This window comes from Empidonax traillii, unplaced genomic scaffold (genome assembly GCF_003031625.1).
Source record: "Empidonax traillii isolate 1590-97213 ecotype Southwest subspecies unplaced genomic scaffold, ASM303162v1 scaffold276:size1176444, whole genome shotgun sequence".
NCBI lineage: Eukaryota > Metazoa > Chordata > Aves > Passeriformes > Tyrannidae > Empidonax > Empidonax traillii.
Genome location: NW_020955469.1, coordinates 246,685 through 262,449, shown reverse-complemented (window position 1 = coordinate 262,449; position 15,765 = coordinate 246,685). Strand labels below are relative to the sequence as shown.

Below are 15,765 nucleotides of genomic sequence, written 5' to 3'. Positions count from 1 at the left end.
GAAGGAGATGAAGGGGTCCAAAAGAGACCAGCACTACTCATCTGAAAGAAAATACAAACAAGCATCCACAGATACACACTGCCCACAGCTCCAACATCACCACTGTCTCCTGGTACCCACACCCACCACCAGCACAGAGGGACACCTGAATGCGTAACAAGCTTCCAAGACAAACACAGTAGGAAACAAAGAAGAAATACAAAAGTAAGAAACCATCTATAATCAGGCTATTGAGAGAACTTTAACCTCTTTTTGTTGTGTTTTTGGGTTGGGTTTTCTTTGGTAGACCTCCTGGTGGTATTTACAGCTCACTTGCAGAAACCCTGGTGGCTCTGTCCACACTCCCTGCTGCTGAAAAGGAAGGCTGTGCAAAGGAATGGAAATTAAAATCTGCTCTGAACTCCACAGTTAATGATTCCACCCCAATTTCTCTGCTACTGCAAAGGGGCTGTTGCTCTCAGCAACCAGGCAAATGCAATACCTCTGTGCCTGACGAGGAGACTGGAGGAAAATAGGAATGTTCCTGCAGCTGACACTCAGGGCTGTGACAGCAGATGCGACTCAGGTCTTTGCTTACCCGAGAGCTTTTTGGGTGGCCCCATCAAACTTTTGATAGTTCTACAAGACTGACCTCTCACAAAGAGGCTAAGAGGCTTAATACTTTAATGATGCTGAAGTATTCAGACATCTGGAGAGAAGTATTATTCAATTAGTGTCCTGCCAAGGGAAAACCTCTCTTACCTAATCTTAGCTGCAGCTATGGAGCATCTTTATTAGTGCCTGCATGCTGCGTGGTAACACAAGGAAGTGTCTACTGCAGAGCACAGGCAGCAGGCAGCAGCAATTGTGAGAACCTTAACTCAGCATTTCCTGACAGGAGTGATTAAAATCTCAAACTCAGTGTAATATTAACACTTTCTCAAGAGACTGACAGCCCGTTTGCCCTGTTTACTTTACCAATTCACAGTCTGCACAGCAAGCTGCAGATGGTACTATCAGATTTAAGATGAACGTAGACCCACGGCAAATGAAACCAGTGGCAGAGAAGAAACGGCAGAGACTCAGTCCTTCAGCTCACCTTGCACTGTCCAGATGTTTTTAAAAAAACAACACAACTGCTCACTGGTTCAGCCTCCTTCTTTGCATTTCTTATTCAAACCAGGTAGGGGTCAGGCTGGGCCCTCCTGCCCCTGCACACCTCGAAACACACAACGTACAGCGAGACCGCAGAGAACAGCCGTTCACACAATGAAACCCCAAAAGGCTGCGGGCAAAAAAGGCAAAACCCTGAGCACCAAACAGCCAGGCTGCAGCCCAAACACTTCCTTGGCTCACTTTGAAGCTGTCCCATGCCCTCTGTGCTAAATCCATTCACAGGGGAAGGGGCCAAACGGAGATTTACACCCCTCGGTGCAGACAGGTGGTATGCTCTTTCAGTTCTGCATCTTCTTAGAAAAGATGATGTAGCAAGCTGTGAAAAAAGCAGCTATGCCAAGCCTGTACCTAAACACACAGTGCAAGGCAAACTGCCAGCCCTGCACTCCACCTTCCCTTGTCCCAGCAATGGCTGCAGCACGAGCTGCCCTTCTGCACACTTGGCACCCCATGTTACTAACTCCAGCCTGTGGGCTCCTAACCCTGAAATAAAGCAATATTTGTGCCTTTGTATAGGGCTGCATAAGTAAAAATAAAGTCAGAAATGAGAAGAGATGTGTAAGCATGTGCTGACGGGGACATCACACACATCAGCAGGTCCTGGGAGAGTAATTGTGCAGCATCTCCCTGCCAAGTGTGTCACGTCACAGGACTGGCACCTCACCACCTGCGCAATGAACAAAGCGACTACCGAGGGCAAAAAACATCCCAATTTAATTTTTTATCACCTGTAAAACAGCCAGCATCCTCACAGTCAAAACCCCAGTCACCTTTGACTGAGTTAGAAGGAACAGCTTCCATCTGAAGGGTGCAAGCAGCCTCTCTCCCACACTTCTGCCCAGTACACGTCCAGAGCTGTTAGGGTCTATACTTGCAGTGCTTTATCTGCTTCTGAAATCTGAACTGTAAAATCCCCTTCTCTGGCCCACAAACAGCTGCCATAAGACTGATGCCTGCAGAGCTACCTGCAGAGCACAGCTGTCAGGGCAAAACGAAATAACGCAGTTTTCCTCAGCCTTTTCAAGGGCTACAGCTGGCAAGGAAGGGACTGATGACAGAATTAGACTCATTTCCCCAAAATGACACGCAGGCGCTGGCACACATCCCCTGGGAGCAGAGCTGTTCCCTTCCGCCCGGCCGGGGATGTGGGGCAGAGGTGCTGCCAGGATGAGGGTTGCTGCCTGCCCCGGCCATGCAGGGCCCTTCCGAGGCCAAACAGTGCCACACAGCGGCAGCTCACGGCTGCTCGGCTCCAAAACACACCAGGATGCTGCGAGGAACAGGCAAAGAGTCTATAGCTTCAAGGGGGAAGGAGTACAGAGCTTCCACGAGAGAGCTGTTTGTCTTTATCCAGCCCCAAAGCTTCCCAGCTCGGGAACTTTGGCAGCCGCACAGATTTAAGGTTTCCTTTCCACACGGTTGTTTTTGGTGACGTGGCCACGCCGCAGCCCCATAAGCAGTTGTGCCAACTCGAGTGCTGCCCCATGGCAGGCAGAGGCAGCCTGAGTATAAATACCTTGGCTGCCAAAACCAGCAGTTCCCAAACCCAGGCCCTCAGCTCCCCCCTGCCCTTTGCCATTATATCTCTGATCGTGTTGCCTCTCCATGATCAGAAAGCTCGTGCTTTCCACAAGCCAATGTTTCAAACAGAGGCAGAATCCAAAAGGAATGGTAATAATCACACAAATCTGTAAAGACAATGCCAGTGACCTGCACTTGAAAGCACAGCCCCCTTGGCTGCACTACAAAAAAGACATCACTGCCCCCCGCTTCACTAGCTGCTACGCTACCTGAGAGCACTGCAAAAGAGAAACCCCTAGTGCCTCAAAAACACTCACAGCATCTCATGTCAAAGCATCTTCATCAGTGATTGATGGAGAGGCTAAAGCTTGGCACGCTCCTTTCAACAATGCTGAGGAAGCAAAGGTCTCCAGAAGAGAAGCTGAGGAGAGGGAAAACAACCAAGGGCAGGAACATCTGAAAAATGCTGCAGCAACATGCCAGAGCTTATCTTTCAAAGCCCCAAGACTTCACCCCAGTTCCACCCAGCTGAAGTCACAAACTTGTTATAAAAGCACAAATTCATCTGAGAAGCTCTGGGCCCCACAGGGTGCCGGGAAGGTCTTCCCAGTTCTCCTAAACTCACATCCTTAACAGCCATTTTAGGACAGGCAGCCCAGAGCTCCCTGGCACGTTCTCTTGCAAGCTGCATGTGCCAGAGCAGTGCAAGGATTCCTGGAGGATGAGCTCCCAACCACCACTGCCTTCGCCCACATTCCTGGGCCTGACAAACAGAGTTCATTTGGGCTCCTCCTGCAAGGTTCAGCTGGACAGGCTCACAGGAGACACCGTTAGACAATTATATTTTTAATTCTTGCAAAAGGAAGGTGCTGGTCTGGCCTCTCACCAGAGCAAGTAACGCAAATATAACACCTACAGTGGAAATTGAAACCATGGTTTTCACATTCCCTGTGCAAGCCTCCAATCATCTGGCAGTGGGACAAGTGACCCACTTCCAGAACAAGACTCAGAACTTCCAGGGTCACTGTTAACCCTGCTCTCCAGCACCTGACCTCATTTCCCACCGGGAAGCTCACCCAAGTTAGAGCCCTCAGCAGAGGCATTTTACAGCATCTTCTGTTTGTGCCTCTCCTGTTCCACATCAGCCACGCCAGCACACGCTGCCAAGAAATGGATGGTAACAACATGCCTTAAACACGGAGGCACGAGGTCACCAGCTCCTCATCCTGACCCAGGCACAGCTCCCATAGGGAAAGCCAAAACACTGGAAAATTTAGCAACAGGAAAGCAAAACAGATCCAGTGTCATTCCGCTGCATTCCAAACACATGACACCAAAGCCAACCGCCGCCTCCTGCAGTACTCACGTCGCTGGGGCTGAGGTTCCCAAGACCGTTGTCCTGCTCAGAATCCCTGCCAGACTCGTGGCCCTGGGAGGAGCGGGAGTGGGAGGGATGGATCCAGATCTCCAGCCGCGTGGCATCGTCTCCAACTTGTCGCAGTGTGGACTTCTTGCCCTTCCCCCGGCGGCTGGGGCTCACGTCCAGCACCTGGTGTTTCCTCTGCTCCATCTGCTCAGACTGGGAACAGGGGACAGATTCAGATCACTCAGGGATCAAAGTTCAGGGAAAGTATGTATTTATATGGATAAATCAGCTCTTCTCCCTGCTTCAGAACCTCAGTAACTCACAGGTCCAGAGTTTGGTTCTGACTCTACAGGACTGTGCAGGTGAGAGGTTTTCAGCTCCAGCTGTCCTGGGACAAGAAAAGTTGTGTCCAGTCCCAGGTGTGTGGCAGCCAATGTGCTGTATTTGGGGTGACTCCCTGGGGCACAAAGGGACTGCAGCCTCTCTTGCCTATTCCCACAGGTGTGGAGCACCTGTGGAATAAGGCAATTATCCTGCTGCACGCCAAGGCCATGCTGCAAACCACAGCAACCTACAGCCCTTGCTGAGCTTGGCTAAATTATAGTTTGTGACCCAGAAATAAAAGATTCAAGTGCCTAAACAGTTCCAAAAGCAGCCTGAGGAGAGGTAGAAAGAGCTTCATCATTCTGAAGGCTGCCTCTTTCACCTGACTCTCAACACGGAATTTCTTAAAAGTAGATAATGAGTGACTCCAAGTCCAAAAGACACCATTACTCTCCTCTTTCCATGCTCTCCAGCAGAGAACAGTCACATTGTCAAGTGCAGCATCCCACAGCCCAGCTCCAAGACTCACCTTGCGTTTTGTCTCCTCAAACAGACTCATGAGGCTCTCCTTGGCTGTGAGGATGGGGTTGCTGGCAGCCAAGCTACGCATGTAATAGTAGACAGCATCCAGCTTCCTCCTCTGCAAAAAACACAACCAGGCTCAGACCTGCCACTCGTTCTTGGATACTCAGAGCCAGGCTCCCACGTGCTTCTCCCTCCCCGCCCCTCAATACACCACAAAGGTCTTTGGTGTCTCAGAAATATTCTTCCCAGCCATGACAGAAATGTGCTTCTGAACCCTGCAGTTCTGCTTTAAACCAGCACCTCCAAGTGTTGTGAATGGGGAGATCCCTACCAGCTTCTGTGCCCCAGCATGATGCTTCCATTATCTGCTGTCACATCTGCCTTGAAGTTTTCCTGCGTGGCTGGAGTAGCCAGCACAACTGGAACCCAAGGAAGTCATGTGTAGGTGTTGCTTAGGCCAGTGCCCACAGGTTCAGTGAAGGCATGGCAAACAAAACCAGCACCCTGACAGATGGCTTTGAGCACAAAAATCTCACGCAAAAAGTGGGCTGTGTTTAAAGTTTAGAACATTTGCATTCTCAACAGCCCACAGAACAGTTCCTAAAATGCCTGAGGGAGTAGCATGGATCTGACAAAGCTGCCTGAAGCCACAGCAGCTGGAATCCACACAGCCTATCCACCATCAGCTTTTTCCTTTTTAAAAAAAACCCCACATCTGAGCACTGCCCTAAACAATGCCTTTCTCCACCAGATGGAATCTCACAGCCATCCCAGAGGCTCTCCCTATGCCTGCACACCCTTGCTGATGGGATTCTTACCGTGTAGATCGCCAGAAGCGCCAGCTGGTTGTACGGGCGGCCGTTTTTGGGAGCGATTTGCTGAGCCTTCAGGTACCAGCTGAGGAAGGGAAGGGCCAGAGAGAAAGGGTTACTGAAAGGACATCAGGCTGCCTCCTTTGCTATTCAGTATGGGCATTCCTGTAGGGAACAGGTCTTTTCCACAAGTGCCTCTGCCTGCAGGAGAGCACATCAGCACAGCAAGCTGTGCCCGGCCTGGAGAGGGATGGGGCACAGGACAAGGAGGGGCAGATCCAGCTGCAGAAGGAAACACCTTTGGCTCAGCCTAAAGATGAGCATTTAGCCAGACCATCACGCACTTGCCCTGTACAGCCCCACATACAGAGCACAGGCTGTTCAGGGAATGCTTCTCTTTCAGCCCCTTTTATCTCCATGGCAGCTGAGACCAAACCTTCCGCACTCCTTAGCTGGTTCCCTTTGCTTTTAAGATATTTAATCATCCCAAGAGTGGCAGTCCATTCATTCCTTCATTCTTGTTTTCTCTCAATTATATTACCCCCTCTCCAGCTTATATCATGCCACACAAACCCATTAACACTGTTCAGACACATCATGAGTCCTCTGTGCTCCCCCCAGCCTCCCAGAGATATCAGCACAGTCCACAATGTCCACAGACCCCAAACCCAGCAGCTTTCTCAGCCCTGTTCTTCGAACCTCCACAGACTTCAGGGCTCCATCCCACATGCTGGGCTCACTTGCTCCCTGTCCCCTCAGTCTTTGCTCCAGAAAAAAACACCAGTGACAGAAAGCAAAAAGTGCCAGAACATATGGATGCACATGGGATCCTCTCCCGCATGAGAAGTCACCAGAAAATACAACGGTCACCCTGCCCGCCTCAGCAGCCTAAACCCTCCCTGCTGCAGGACCAGCACAGACAACTTCCACAGCAGACGGAGGATGACTGGGTCTGGTGGCTTGCTCTCTGGAACAGCAAAGCAATCTCAGTTACAACTTTCAGCTTTGAAGGACTGCAATATAGTAGAGGAGTGGAAAGACTTCTTTGGCTGGAGGCAGGTTCAAGGATGAAATGAGACCCATCCCTCGTAGCCAGAGGCAGAGCTGTGCTCCGTGCTGCCGTGAAGAACATGGTACTTGTGTTCCTACCTGCGGGCCTTGCCGTAGTTGGCCGTGTCGTTCGCTTGTTCTCTGTACCGGCAAATGTCCCCTTGGCAAATCATGCACCTCTGGGCACTGATCAGCGCGTACTTCACCTGCAAAGGAGCACCCAGTCAATCCCGTGGGACCTGCGCACCCAGAGAGCACACAGGGACTGTACAGAGCCAAGAGGAGGTCAGTAACACACTGAAGGTCTCACAAAAGGGCAGCAGAATAAAATCACAGGGCTCCATGGCACTGGTTCAGCATTCACAGGGGCAAGTCAATCCCTAAACCCCACCTCTCTCCAGAAGGGAGTTGTTCAGTCTGTGACCAATTTGAGGCCAGCTGTTAGATAAACACATCGCTCTGGGAATGGAGCTGGACTAAAATATCCTTTCCAGCTGTCCCTTGCACCTGCACTCACAGCTCAGGGCAACATGGCAGGGAGGCAGCACAACTGCCAGCTCTCCTTGTTCGTTATTCTGGATCCCAGACAGAAATAAGAGATGTTCAATATCTAAGGAGAAATCAGGGTGCCCTTGGACACTTCTTTCCCTTTATTAGCCCTGGTCACAGAGCTGGTACAAAACCAGTTCTTTGCAAAGGAAGGTAAAAAACGTTAATGCACCAGAGTTGGTTCAACAAGTTCTCCAGCAGCTGAGAAAGACTCCCTGCAAACAAACTGACTCTGCCTGGAGCACAGCTTGCCTGTCTCTTGGCAAGGGCAGCACACTGAGTTCAGCATCTTGCAGAGGATCACCAGGATAAGAAGTTCCAGGTGGAAGCCAACCTACCATTTTCCGGAGAGGCTTACTGCGGATGGCCATCCCATCCATGTAGTCCTCTAGCTTGAACTGGTAGGACACCTGCAGCTTTTGGAGGAGGCCATCAAAAAAAGAAGAGCCCTGCAAAGCACACATATACTTGGATGTTATGATCTTGCTGATGACAAGCACAAAATCACCACACCATCCCTGCCATGTGCAAGAAAGGAGGTCCCTCTCCTGAGGTTGGCACACAAGGAACACAACAAGGAGGTCGGGGGATCTCCAGCCTCAGAGATTTTCAAGACTGAGCTACACAAAATCAAGACTGACATGGTCTAGTGTTTGATAAGTCCTGCTTTGAGCATGAGGTTGGACTAAAAAGCCTCCAACTGTCCCTTCCCACCACCCTAATTTTATAAAACACATCCTCTCAGGCTGTCAGCCTACCTAGTACAAAGAATAAACTAAGCTGCACAGTTTAACAGAATGACTTTTAAGCAGATTTGATAAATAGGGCACAAACACCTCCAGGAATGCTTCTGTTTATTTCCACTTCAGGGCATTTGTTTCATTTTAGCTTAAATCAATTTCTAATTAACACAAAGCACACCAAAACAAGCCTGATTTAAATTACAATAAATATCCACCTCGACGTGCACCTGCCACTCTTAACCATAACCTGTCTGAGCATTCTCCTTGGACAAGGATGATCTAAAGCACATGGAGGTATAAAGAGGATCAAGAAGACTACTTGCCCCATTACACCATCCCATTCTAAACACGAGTCAATCCCACCCAGAGTTCTAGTGGAATTTGAGGATGTTTCTCTCTTCTTACCTCATCCAGAAGCAGGAGCAGCTTGTTCCGAATTTCTTGGGCATTTACCCCCTGAGGGTCCTTGAGGAGCTGCCGGAATTTCTCGATCACCTGGTAAAACGCATTCTTCCACAGCAACTGGTCCACGTTCTGGGTATCGGAGAACTCGATATCCATCAGGATGCACCGCTCATAGAGCTGCAGCATCTCCACCCTGCAGCAAAACACAACCAGTTGTCAATGCAACAGCAACTGCCCGGGCTACAGCTGCCAGGAAACATGTGCTGAACCACCTGCTGCTCACATCCAGCAGGCATGAGCTGTCAGCAGCGCTATGGAAAATCAGTGTTTCCACACCCGTCCCACAGGGAGATGGGAGCTGCTGCACTCCAACACCCTTTCTGCTCCAAGGGGGCAAGTCTGAAAGGACCATCTCCCTTGTACATGTGAATCAGAATGGATCAGGCTTAGGAAAGAGGAAGAACCTTTGCTATAGTCCTGCTACTGGAAACATCAAGGTATAAGTGCCTCCTGATACCAACACAGAGAATACACATGCTGCCAGGCTCTGCTCCTTCTGAGCACAGAGTCTGGGCCAGGAACAAACACACAAAGAACCAGGAGGCAACAGAGGTCTTGCCATTAAAATGATCTCCACCTCCCTCCCTTCCATCCAACTGAAACATAGATCCTGCTTCCTCAAAAATGGACCAGTTGGGAACATTACACCCAAAGGAAATGGAGTCCCAGAAATCTCACTACCTACAGCCCTGCCTGGATGCCGGAGAAGAATTCCTCCCCCAAATTTAATAAAATAGTTGCAGGCTAGAAACAGCTCTGCAATATGGGGGACAAGTTTATGGTGAAGGGGATCCTCAGTTGTTCCTGCCTTGGCAGCCTTATTCCTTATAATGCTTCGAGTCCTACAGAAAACAGTATGACAGTGAAGGTGGCAAAGCCTGGAAGAGCCTGACAGGATAAGAGAAGGATGCTTGGCAGGTTCCTGTTGAAAGCACAGAGCAAGGTTCTGCTACCCAACCCCATGCAGTCCCCAAACCCTTCACACATACACCAAGAGGACATTTCTGCAGATGGATGTCAGGTAAGAACCCACACACAGCTCCCCAACAGGTTGGCAGCACACGCTCAGACGCAGGCAGGGGACAAGGGACACTGCCAGCAGAGACAGGGCCAACCATGCTGATGCTCCCAGGGCAGGGTGGGCTTCCACAGGCCACAGCAGTGCTACACAGTGTTTCCTCTCCCTCTGGGCAACAGCTCCAGGTGACCTCAGCACCCTGAGGAAGACCTGAAACCTCCAGTGCTGCTTCAAGCACAGACATATCCCACTCTGTGGTCTACAGTGCAAGTTCCCAGAACACAGAACAAGCCCTGAAATGAGCTCACCTGCTAGATCTGCTGCCAGTCAGCTCTGAAAATAAGTCTCCAGAGAAGCCCTGGAGACACAGAGGTCACAAGCAAACGTGAAAGATGCCAAGAAAAAACTTGCTACAGCCATGTTAACTACCCTTCAGAGCACCAGTGTTACATCTCTCTCACCAGCCTGGCATCACCAGGCTACTCACCACAGTGTTGAGAGGCATCAAGAGCAAAACTACACAGCATTTGAAAGGCACTGCCATTGTCACACAGCACCAGAAATCCATGAAATGCTTCCTGAGCATACGCTGAAGCCCACCACTTGATCCTGACAGCAGATAACCAAGGACAGAAGTCTGACAGCAAACACAGAGAGCATGTGACAGCACTGGAACTGAGAGATCAGCTCCAGCAAGAGCAGGAAGAACCCAAAATCTGCAGCAGGTGCTTGTCCTGCTCCTCTGTGTCTCTGCAACACTGGAAAGGCATTCACCAAGCAGAAGCAGTCATGGCTTAGCTCCCAGCTCAGGTAAACGACATCCTCACCCAGTTTCCTTCCGACGCCTACACACCACTGGCACACAAACAGACCCAGCACATCAAAAACCAGCAACCCACTGTCCCATCTCCCAGTCTCTGAGACAGACTCTCAGTATACCAGATCCCCAAGGAGACACCATTCTCTGGTATTCCACCCTGGAAAGGGCTCAGTCCCACACCCCTCTGAGAGTGCACACCTCAGCTGGGCCATCTTCTCCAGCCCCTCGGGGCTGATGCGGTCTCTGGAAAGGAGGTTGCTGAGCTGCTGCTCCTGGTTCCCAGCCTCACGCAGGAGTTTGCTGAGCTCCTGCTGCTGCATGTTCCTCATCTGCTGCTCCATCTCGGGGCTCAGAGGAGTGGGGGGGAGTGGGCCACACAGGTATTGCCCTGCCTGGCCGGGGTACCCAGGGTAATAGGCTCCTGGGTACACGCCGTTGGTTGGACCCATGGGATACTGCAGGGAATACCCGCCATATGGATACTGGGGGCCTTGGCTGGAGGCCCGAGGGTAATAGTAGGGGTTGTCAGAGTTCTGGAATTTATAGTAGGAGGACTGGGCCTGCCGGGCTTCCCCCCAGGAGGTGGGGCTCACTTCATCGTCCGTGTCTAGGAAGTGGAGCTGGGCGGTCTGGCTCTTCAGGGCGGGTTTTTGGTCCGGGTTGTTTGGGTCCCACAGCCTGCGAGCGGTGCCGCCTCGGCCCCGGCTCCGGGAGCCTTTGCTGCCAGCCCCGCCGAGCAGGAGCCTGGGCCCAGAGTGACTGGATTCGGGGGCACCCGTAGTGCTGGCAGAGAGGTCCGTGTTGGCAGGCAGGAAGAGAATCCCACGGCCCCTCCCCTGGGGCTCCCTGCTCTGGCTCCTTGGCTCCAAAGCCTCTGAGTCTTTGCAACTAGCAGATGCCTTCAGGGACTTTTTTTTATCTGTGTCTGCCAGGCTGACATCCCTGTTCATGGTCCTGCTGTCAAACGTGACTCGAAAGGGTCCCTTTGCTTCCCTGCCATTGCTGCTCCATTCGCTCTCACTCCTGGAACCTCGACTCTGCTCCAAGTGCTTCCTCCTGTCAGAATTCCTGCTGGAGACGTACGCTTCTGCCTCATCGAATCTGTCATCGTCCAAGGAGTCAGTGGAGGACACAGAGAGCTGCTTCCTGGGACGTATTCTTTCCCTGGCGCGCTCCTGCCGCCTCTCCACCCCATCCACGAGCAGGGCTCCGTCTATGCTGTTGCTGCTTCCAGCTGAGCTCGTGCTGCAGGTGCGGTACCGGCTCCGGCGCTTGTCCGTGCGGGAATACCGCTTGGTGGAGCCCAGTTTGCCCTGCAGCCCCTCGTCACCTGCTCTCCTCGTCCTGTCGCTTCGCTCTGCTCGTCTTCCTTTTTCAGCCCTTGAGGCTTTCACTCCTTCCCCAGCCTGGCTCCCCTCTCTGTCCTCCTTGCTTGGTTTAATCTTCCTGTTATTGTCTTTTCCAGCACTTTTCTCGCTCTCTTCATCCCTCTCGAGTTTCAGCTGCTCCATCTTGCTGGCAGCTTCCTCAGCCGCCGACCGCAGGGACGGCTCTTTGGCAGCTGAATGCAGGCGCTTCCCAGGCTGGTAGATCTGCTGGTCCGGCTTCTTGGTTCTCCTGGGGGTCTTGGAACACCACTCATCCGCAGTGGGCTGCTTGGACAAGCTCTCCTGGCTCTGCAGGCCACCTTTGGTCTCTGTCTCTTCCTTTTCCTGAGAAGGGCCGTTCTGCCTGGGGCCATCGCTTCTGCTGAAATCCTCCCCAGCTGGAGCCCCTGCTCCCACAGAGTCCCCAGCACTCTCCTCCTTGCCCTCCTCAGCTCTGCTCCTCTCCTTCTCTGACGCCTCCTGCTTTAATGGTACCAGTTTGCTCCTCAATCTGGAGAGGCCAGGCTTGTAAATCTCTTGGTCTGGGCGCCTGTTGTCCTTGCGGTGCCTCGGCTCCTTCACCTCCTTCATGTTTTCTGGGGGAAAACAGACAGAAGAAAGTGAGTCCCACCACAAACAAGCCAGGGACCAAAAAATACTGCGATAAATGTTCCAGGAAAAACATTAAGTAAAGGCAAAGAGCCTATCACCCTCAGGGCAGGTCTGAGAGAACTGAGCTGAAAACCTCTGTAAATGTTTACAGGAAATCAGAGGAAGAGCAGAAAGCCAGAAACTAACAAAGCCGACCAAATCCTTGGCCTGATTCATTTACAAAACACATCCTGCAACAGGTTTTTCCTCAAAGCACCAACAAGGGACAGATAAAGACAACACAAGACTTGAGCACGTGTACACAAGGAGTAAAGTTTTGTCATAAAGGTTCAGCAGCAGCTGGTGCAGGGGCTGCCCTCCCCAGCAGCCCCCGCTCTGCCAACTGACCCCTTGAGCCAAAGACGCATTTCCCCCCTTGGTTACAACCCGGTAACGTTTCTCTCCTCCTCCCTCAACCGTATTTACACAAAACCTCGTTAGGGAGCCCAGCCCGGAGCACGCTCGGTTAAACGATTCCCCGAAGCCGCGCTGCTCCCCGCTGCACTCCCTCAACTCTCCCCGCTGCCAGTAACTCGCTGTGGAACCTCCGCCGGTACCGGGGGGTCGGGATCGACTGGCAAAGCCCCCCGTGGACCCAGCGCGCCGGCCGCTGTGCGCTCCCACCCGGGACACCCAACGCCAACCGCAGCGAGGGGCTGGGGAGGAGGGGAGGGGAAGGCCCGGCCGCGGCTCGCGGGTGTCCCCCGGGGCGCCACTCGCCTGTGCCGCCGGCGGTGCGGGCCTGCTGCGCCGCCACCATGTCCCGCAGCTCGGCGGCCGAGACGCGGACGCGCTCCAGCCCCTCCGCCATCTTGGCTGCGCCGGGGCGGGCGGCCGCGGGACGGTGGCCGCGCAGGGACAAACCGCCGCGGCCGCGCGCAGGCAGGCAGGCAGGCAGACGCGCGCACGCACACCGATGGCCGCGGGGCCGCGCGCGGGGCCGGCCCAGGTGCGGGAGGCCGAGCGGAGGCTGCGGGGCCGCGTCCACCGCACCCCACTGCTCACCTGCGCCGGGCTGGACCGCATGGCGGGCCGCAGGCTGCTCTTCAAGTGCGAGCTGTTCCAGAGGACCGGCTCCTTCAAGGTGCGCGGCGCCGCGAGTCCCCCCCCCCCCCGGGGGGCGAAGGTCGCTTCTTGCGCTGGGGGACCGCGCTTGGCTCCTGCCACCCTGCACGGGGGGCTGAAGTGCTGCCCAGGGCAGGGGGAAGGCTGCAAAGAGGTTCCCCACCAGCACACCAGCTCCGGGACAGCGACACACGCCCTGTGCTCTCCTTCCAGATCCGCGGCGCCCTGAACGCAGTGCGGAGCCTCGTGGAGGAAAGCGAGCGCACGGGAGGGCAGCTGCCCCGCGCCGTCGTGACACACAGCAGTGGGAATCATGGGCAGGCGCTCGCCTGTGCTGCCCAGGCAGAAGGTAAAGTGCAGCCCCCGACCCCCAGCCCCAGTGCTGAGTAGGTGGGCAGAGGGCACAGCGTAAATCCAGAGGCAGCTCCAGGTGTCCAGCTCTGCCTCCTTAGAGAGATCCCACTTCTGAATGCGTGCAGGAGTTAGCATGGGCAAGCATGGCCTGCTCCTGCAGTGCCAAGTGGGTGCTTGGGGCTTACTGGCTGTTGGATTTGCCTCCTTTCATCACGCAGGGATCCCTGCCTACATTGTGGTGCCCCGTACAGCCCCGCAGTGTAAGCAAGCTGCCATCCGTGCCTACGGTGCCACGCTGGTGCCATGTGAGCCCAGTGATGAGGTAAGGCACAGGGGAGACCAGCCAGGGACAGGGCACAACCAGCCTGAGAGGTGACCCGTCTGTGCTTTCCCTTAGTCCAGAGCAGAGACAGCAGCCCGTGTCGTCCAGGAGACAGGAGGAATCATGGTGCACCCCAACCAGGAGCCAGCAGTGATCGCAGGGCAAGGCACAATAGGCCTGGAGGTGCTGGAGCAGGTGAGGGAAATGCACAGCCCAGCCCTGGGCAGGGGCACAGCAAAAAGGGAGACACAAGGTGCCAGAAGCACTCACACTTGCTTTGTGCACAGGCACCTGAGGTAAATGCAGTGGTGGTTCCTGTAGGAGGTGGAGGAATGGTTGCAGGAATAGCAGTTGCCATCAAGGTAGGCAACAGCTCATCTGCGCAGCAGTGGCTGCACCTCCCTCTGGGAAGGGCAGGGCTCCCAACAAGGCAGTTTTTTAACCTTGGAAACAGAGAGACCCTGCTGTGAAAATCAGTGGGAGCCTGGGATCCCTGCCCAGTCCTGCATGCACCGGGACAGGGGACAGGCACATACCAGTGTCAACCAAGTGGCTCCTCCTTCTCTCCCCAGGCTTTGAGACCAGATGTGAAGGTGTTTGCTGCTGAGCCAAGCAATGTGGATGACTGTTACCAGTCCAAGGTAAGAGGGGAGCTGACCCCCAACCTTCACCCACGGGACACCATCGCAGACGCGGTTAAAACCAGCATTGGACCAAACACGTGGCCCATCATCAGGGATTTGGTTGATGATGTCCTGACAGTCTCAGAGGAAGAAATCAAGGTAAAGGCTCCCAGTTCCCTTCCCACAGTAGCTGCCAACAGGCAGCTGCCTCCATTCCCACTCTGCCCCTCTGCTCCCACCCCAACACACAGCACAGGGCCCTGCCCACCACAACAGCTGTCTGACACCTACACTGTCTCCAGCTGGAAAGGGCTGGTGGAAGCTCTGCTCTCCCTTCCCAGAGCTCTGCAGGGATGTGCTCAGACAGTGCCCTCCCAGCCCTGGAGCAGCCTGTCCCAGCTGCTGGGCTGACAGCTGCTGCTCTGGCCCCACAGCGAGCCACACGGCTGGTGTGGGAAAGGATGAAGCTGCTGATTGAGCCAACAGCAGGCGTGGGACTGGCGGCCGTGCTCTCAGAGAAGTTCCAGGCAGTCCCCCGGGATGTGGAGAACGTTTGCATCGTGCTGTGCGGGGGAAACGTGGACCTGAGATCCCTGACCTGGCTCACAGACCTCTCTGGGAAAGCAGAATGAGTACAGAGCAGCGTCTCAAGCAGTGGAAACCTCAATCTGAATTTGTACAGTGGCTTGTGCACTACTGAAAAATAGATGAACAACCCCAAATGTTTGGTAATTTTTGTGGAAGGATAAGGGAAGCTGGCGTTGATCTCTGTGGGGGGCCTGGAAACAAAGCACTGCCTGTTCCCCCCCTTCCCAGCTGCCCTGTTCTGGGACAGGCCTCCAGAGAGCTGCACTCAGTCACCCTCCCCAGCTGCTACTCAGCTTTTCTTTCTCAGCATCACAGGAACTGGCGGCAGATTCCTGTCCTTCGTACAGCAAAATCCCTGTACACACCAAGTGCAGCGCATGAGGGAAAGAAACAACCCCAGTAGGACAAGGGGTTCAGCAGACAAGGGGTGCACACAGCCTCCTGGCC

General features: G+C 53.8%; 2 protein-coding genes across 5 annotated transcripts in view; one reads left to right on the top strand and one right to left on the bottom strand.

The window, feature by feature from the left end:
* Positions 1 to 13,217, bottom strand: part of SMG6 (SMG6, nonsense mediated mRNA decay factor) — a 108,820-nt gene extending 95,603 nt beyond the window's left edge. The window contains exons 1-8 of one of the 4 annotated variants that reach the window (XM_027890011.1): positions 13,080 to 13,217; positions 10,547 to 12,311; positions 8,451 to 8,643; positions 7,641 to 7,751; positions 6,853 to 6,959; positions 5,710 to 5,788; positions 4,896 to 5,006; positions 4,043 to 4,255 (exon numbers count right to left, since the gene is read on the bottom strand). In XM_027890011.1, the coding sequence (XP_027745812.1) occupies positions 4,043 to 4,255; positions 4,896 to 5,006; positions 5,710 to 5,788; positions 6,853 to 6,959; positions 7,641 to 7,751; positions 8,451 to 8,643; positions 10,547 to 12,306 (2,574 nt within the window). In that variant the 5' untranslated portion in view covers positions 12,307 to 12,311; positions 13,080 to 13,217. Of the gene's footprint in view, positions 1 to 4,042; positions 4,256 to 4,895; positions 5,007 to 5,709; positions 5,789 to 6,852; positions 6,960 to 7,640; positions 7,752 to 8,450; positions 8,644 to 10,546; positions 12,312 to 12,714; positions 12,734 to 13,079 lie in introns of those variants that run through there. The other 3 variants (XM_027890010.1, XM_027890012.1, XM_027890009.1) reach the window with 3 other exon arrangements.
* Positions 13,218 to 13,282: 65 nt separating this feature from the next.
* Positions 13,283 to 15,428, top strand: SRR (serine racemase). Its single transcript, XM_027889934.1, has 7 exons — positions 13,283 to 13,450; positions 13,645 to 13,780; positions 14,004 to 14,107; positions 14,183 to 14,302; positions 14,395 to 14,469; positions 14,680 to 14,889; positions 15,165 to 15,428. The coding sequence occupies exons 1-7, from the start codon at positions 13,283 to 13,285 to the stop codon at positions 15,360 to 15,362; spliced, it is 1,011 nt and encodes a 336-aa protein (XP_027745735.1). The 3' UTR covers positions 15,363 to 15,428.
* Positions 15,429 to 15,765: the final 337 nt, after the last annotated feature.

What these genes read in the sequence shown, in the direction of transcription:
- SRR (XM_027889934.1), top strand. Translation starts at nt 13,283, where the DNA reads ATGGCCGCGGGGCCGCGCGCGGGGCCGGCCCAGGTGCGGGAGGCCGAG. An exon ending in CTGTGCTGCCCAGGCAGAAG is followed by an intron (nt 13,781 to 14,003) that starts GTAAAGTGCAGC and finishes TTCATCACGCAG; the next exon opens with GGATCCCTGCCTACATTGTG. An exon ending in GAATAGCAGTTGCCATCAAG is followed by an intron (nt 14,470 to 14,679) that starts GTAGGCAACAGC and finishes TTCTCTCCCCAG; the next exon opens with GCTTTGAGACCAGATGTGAA.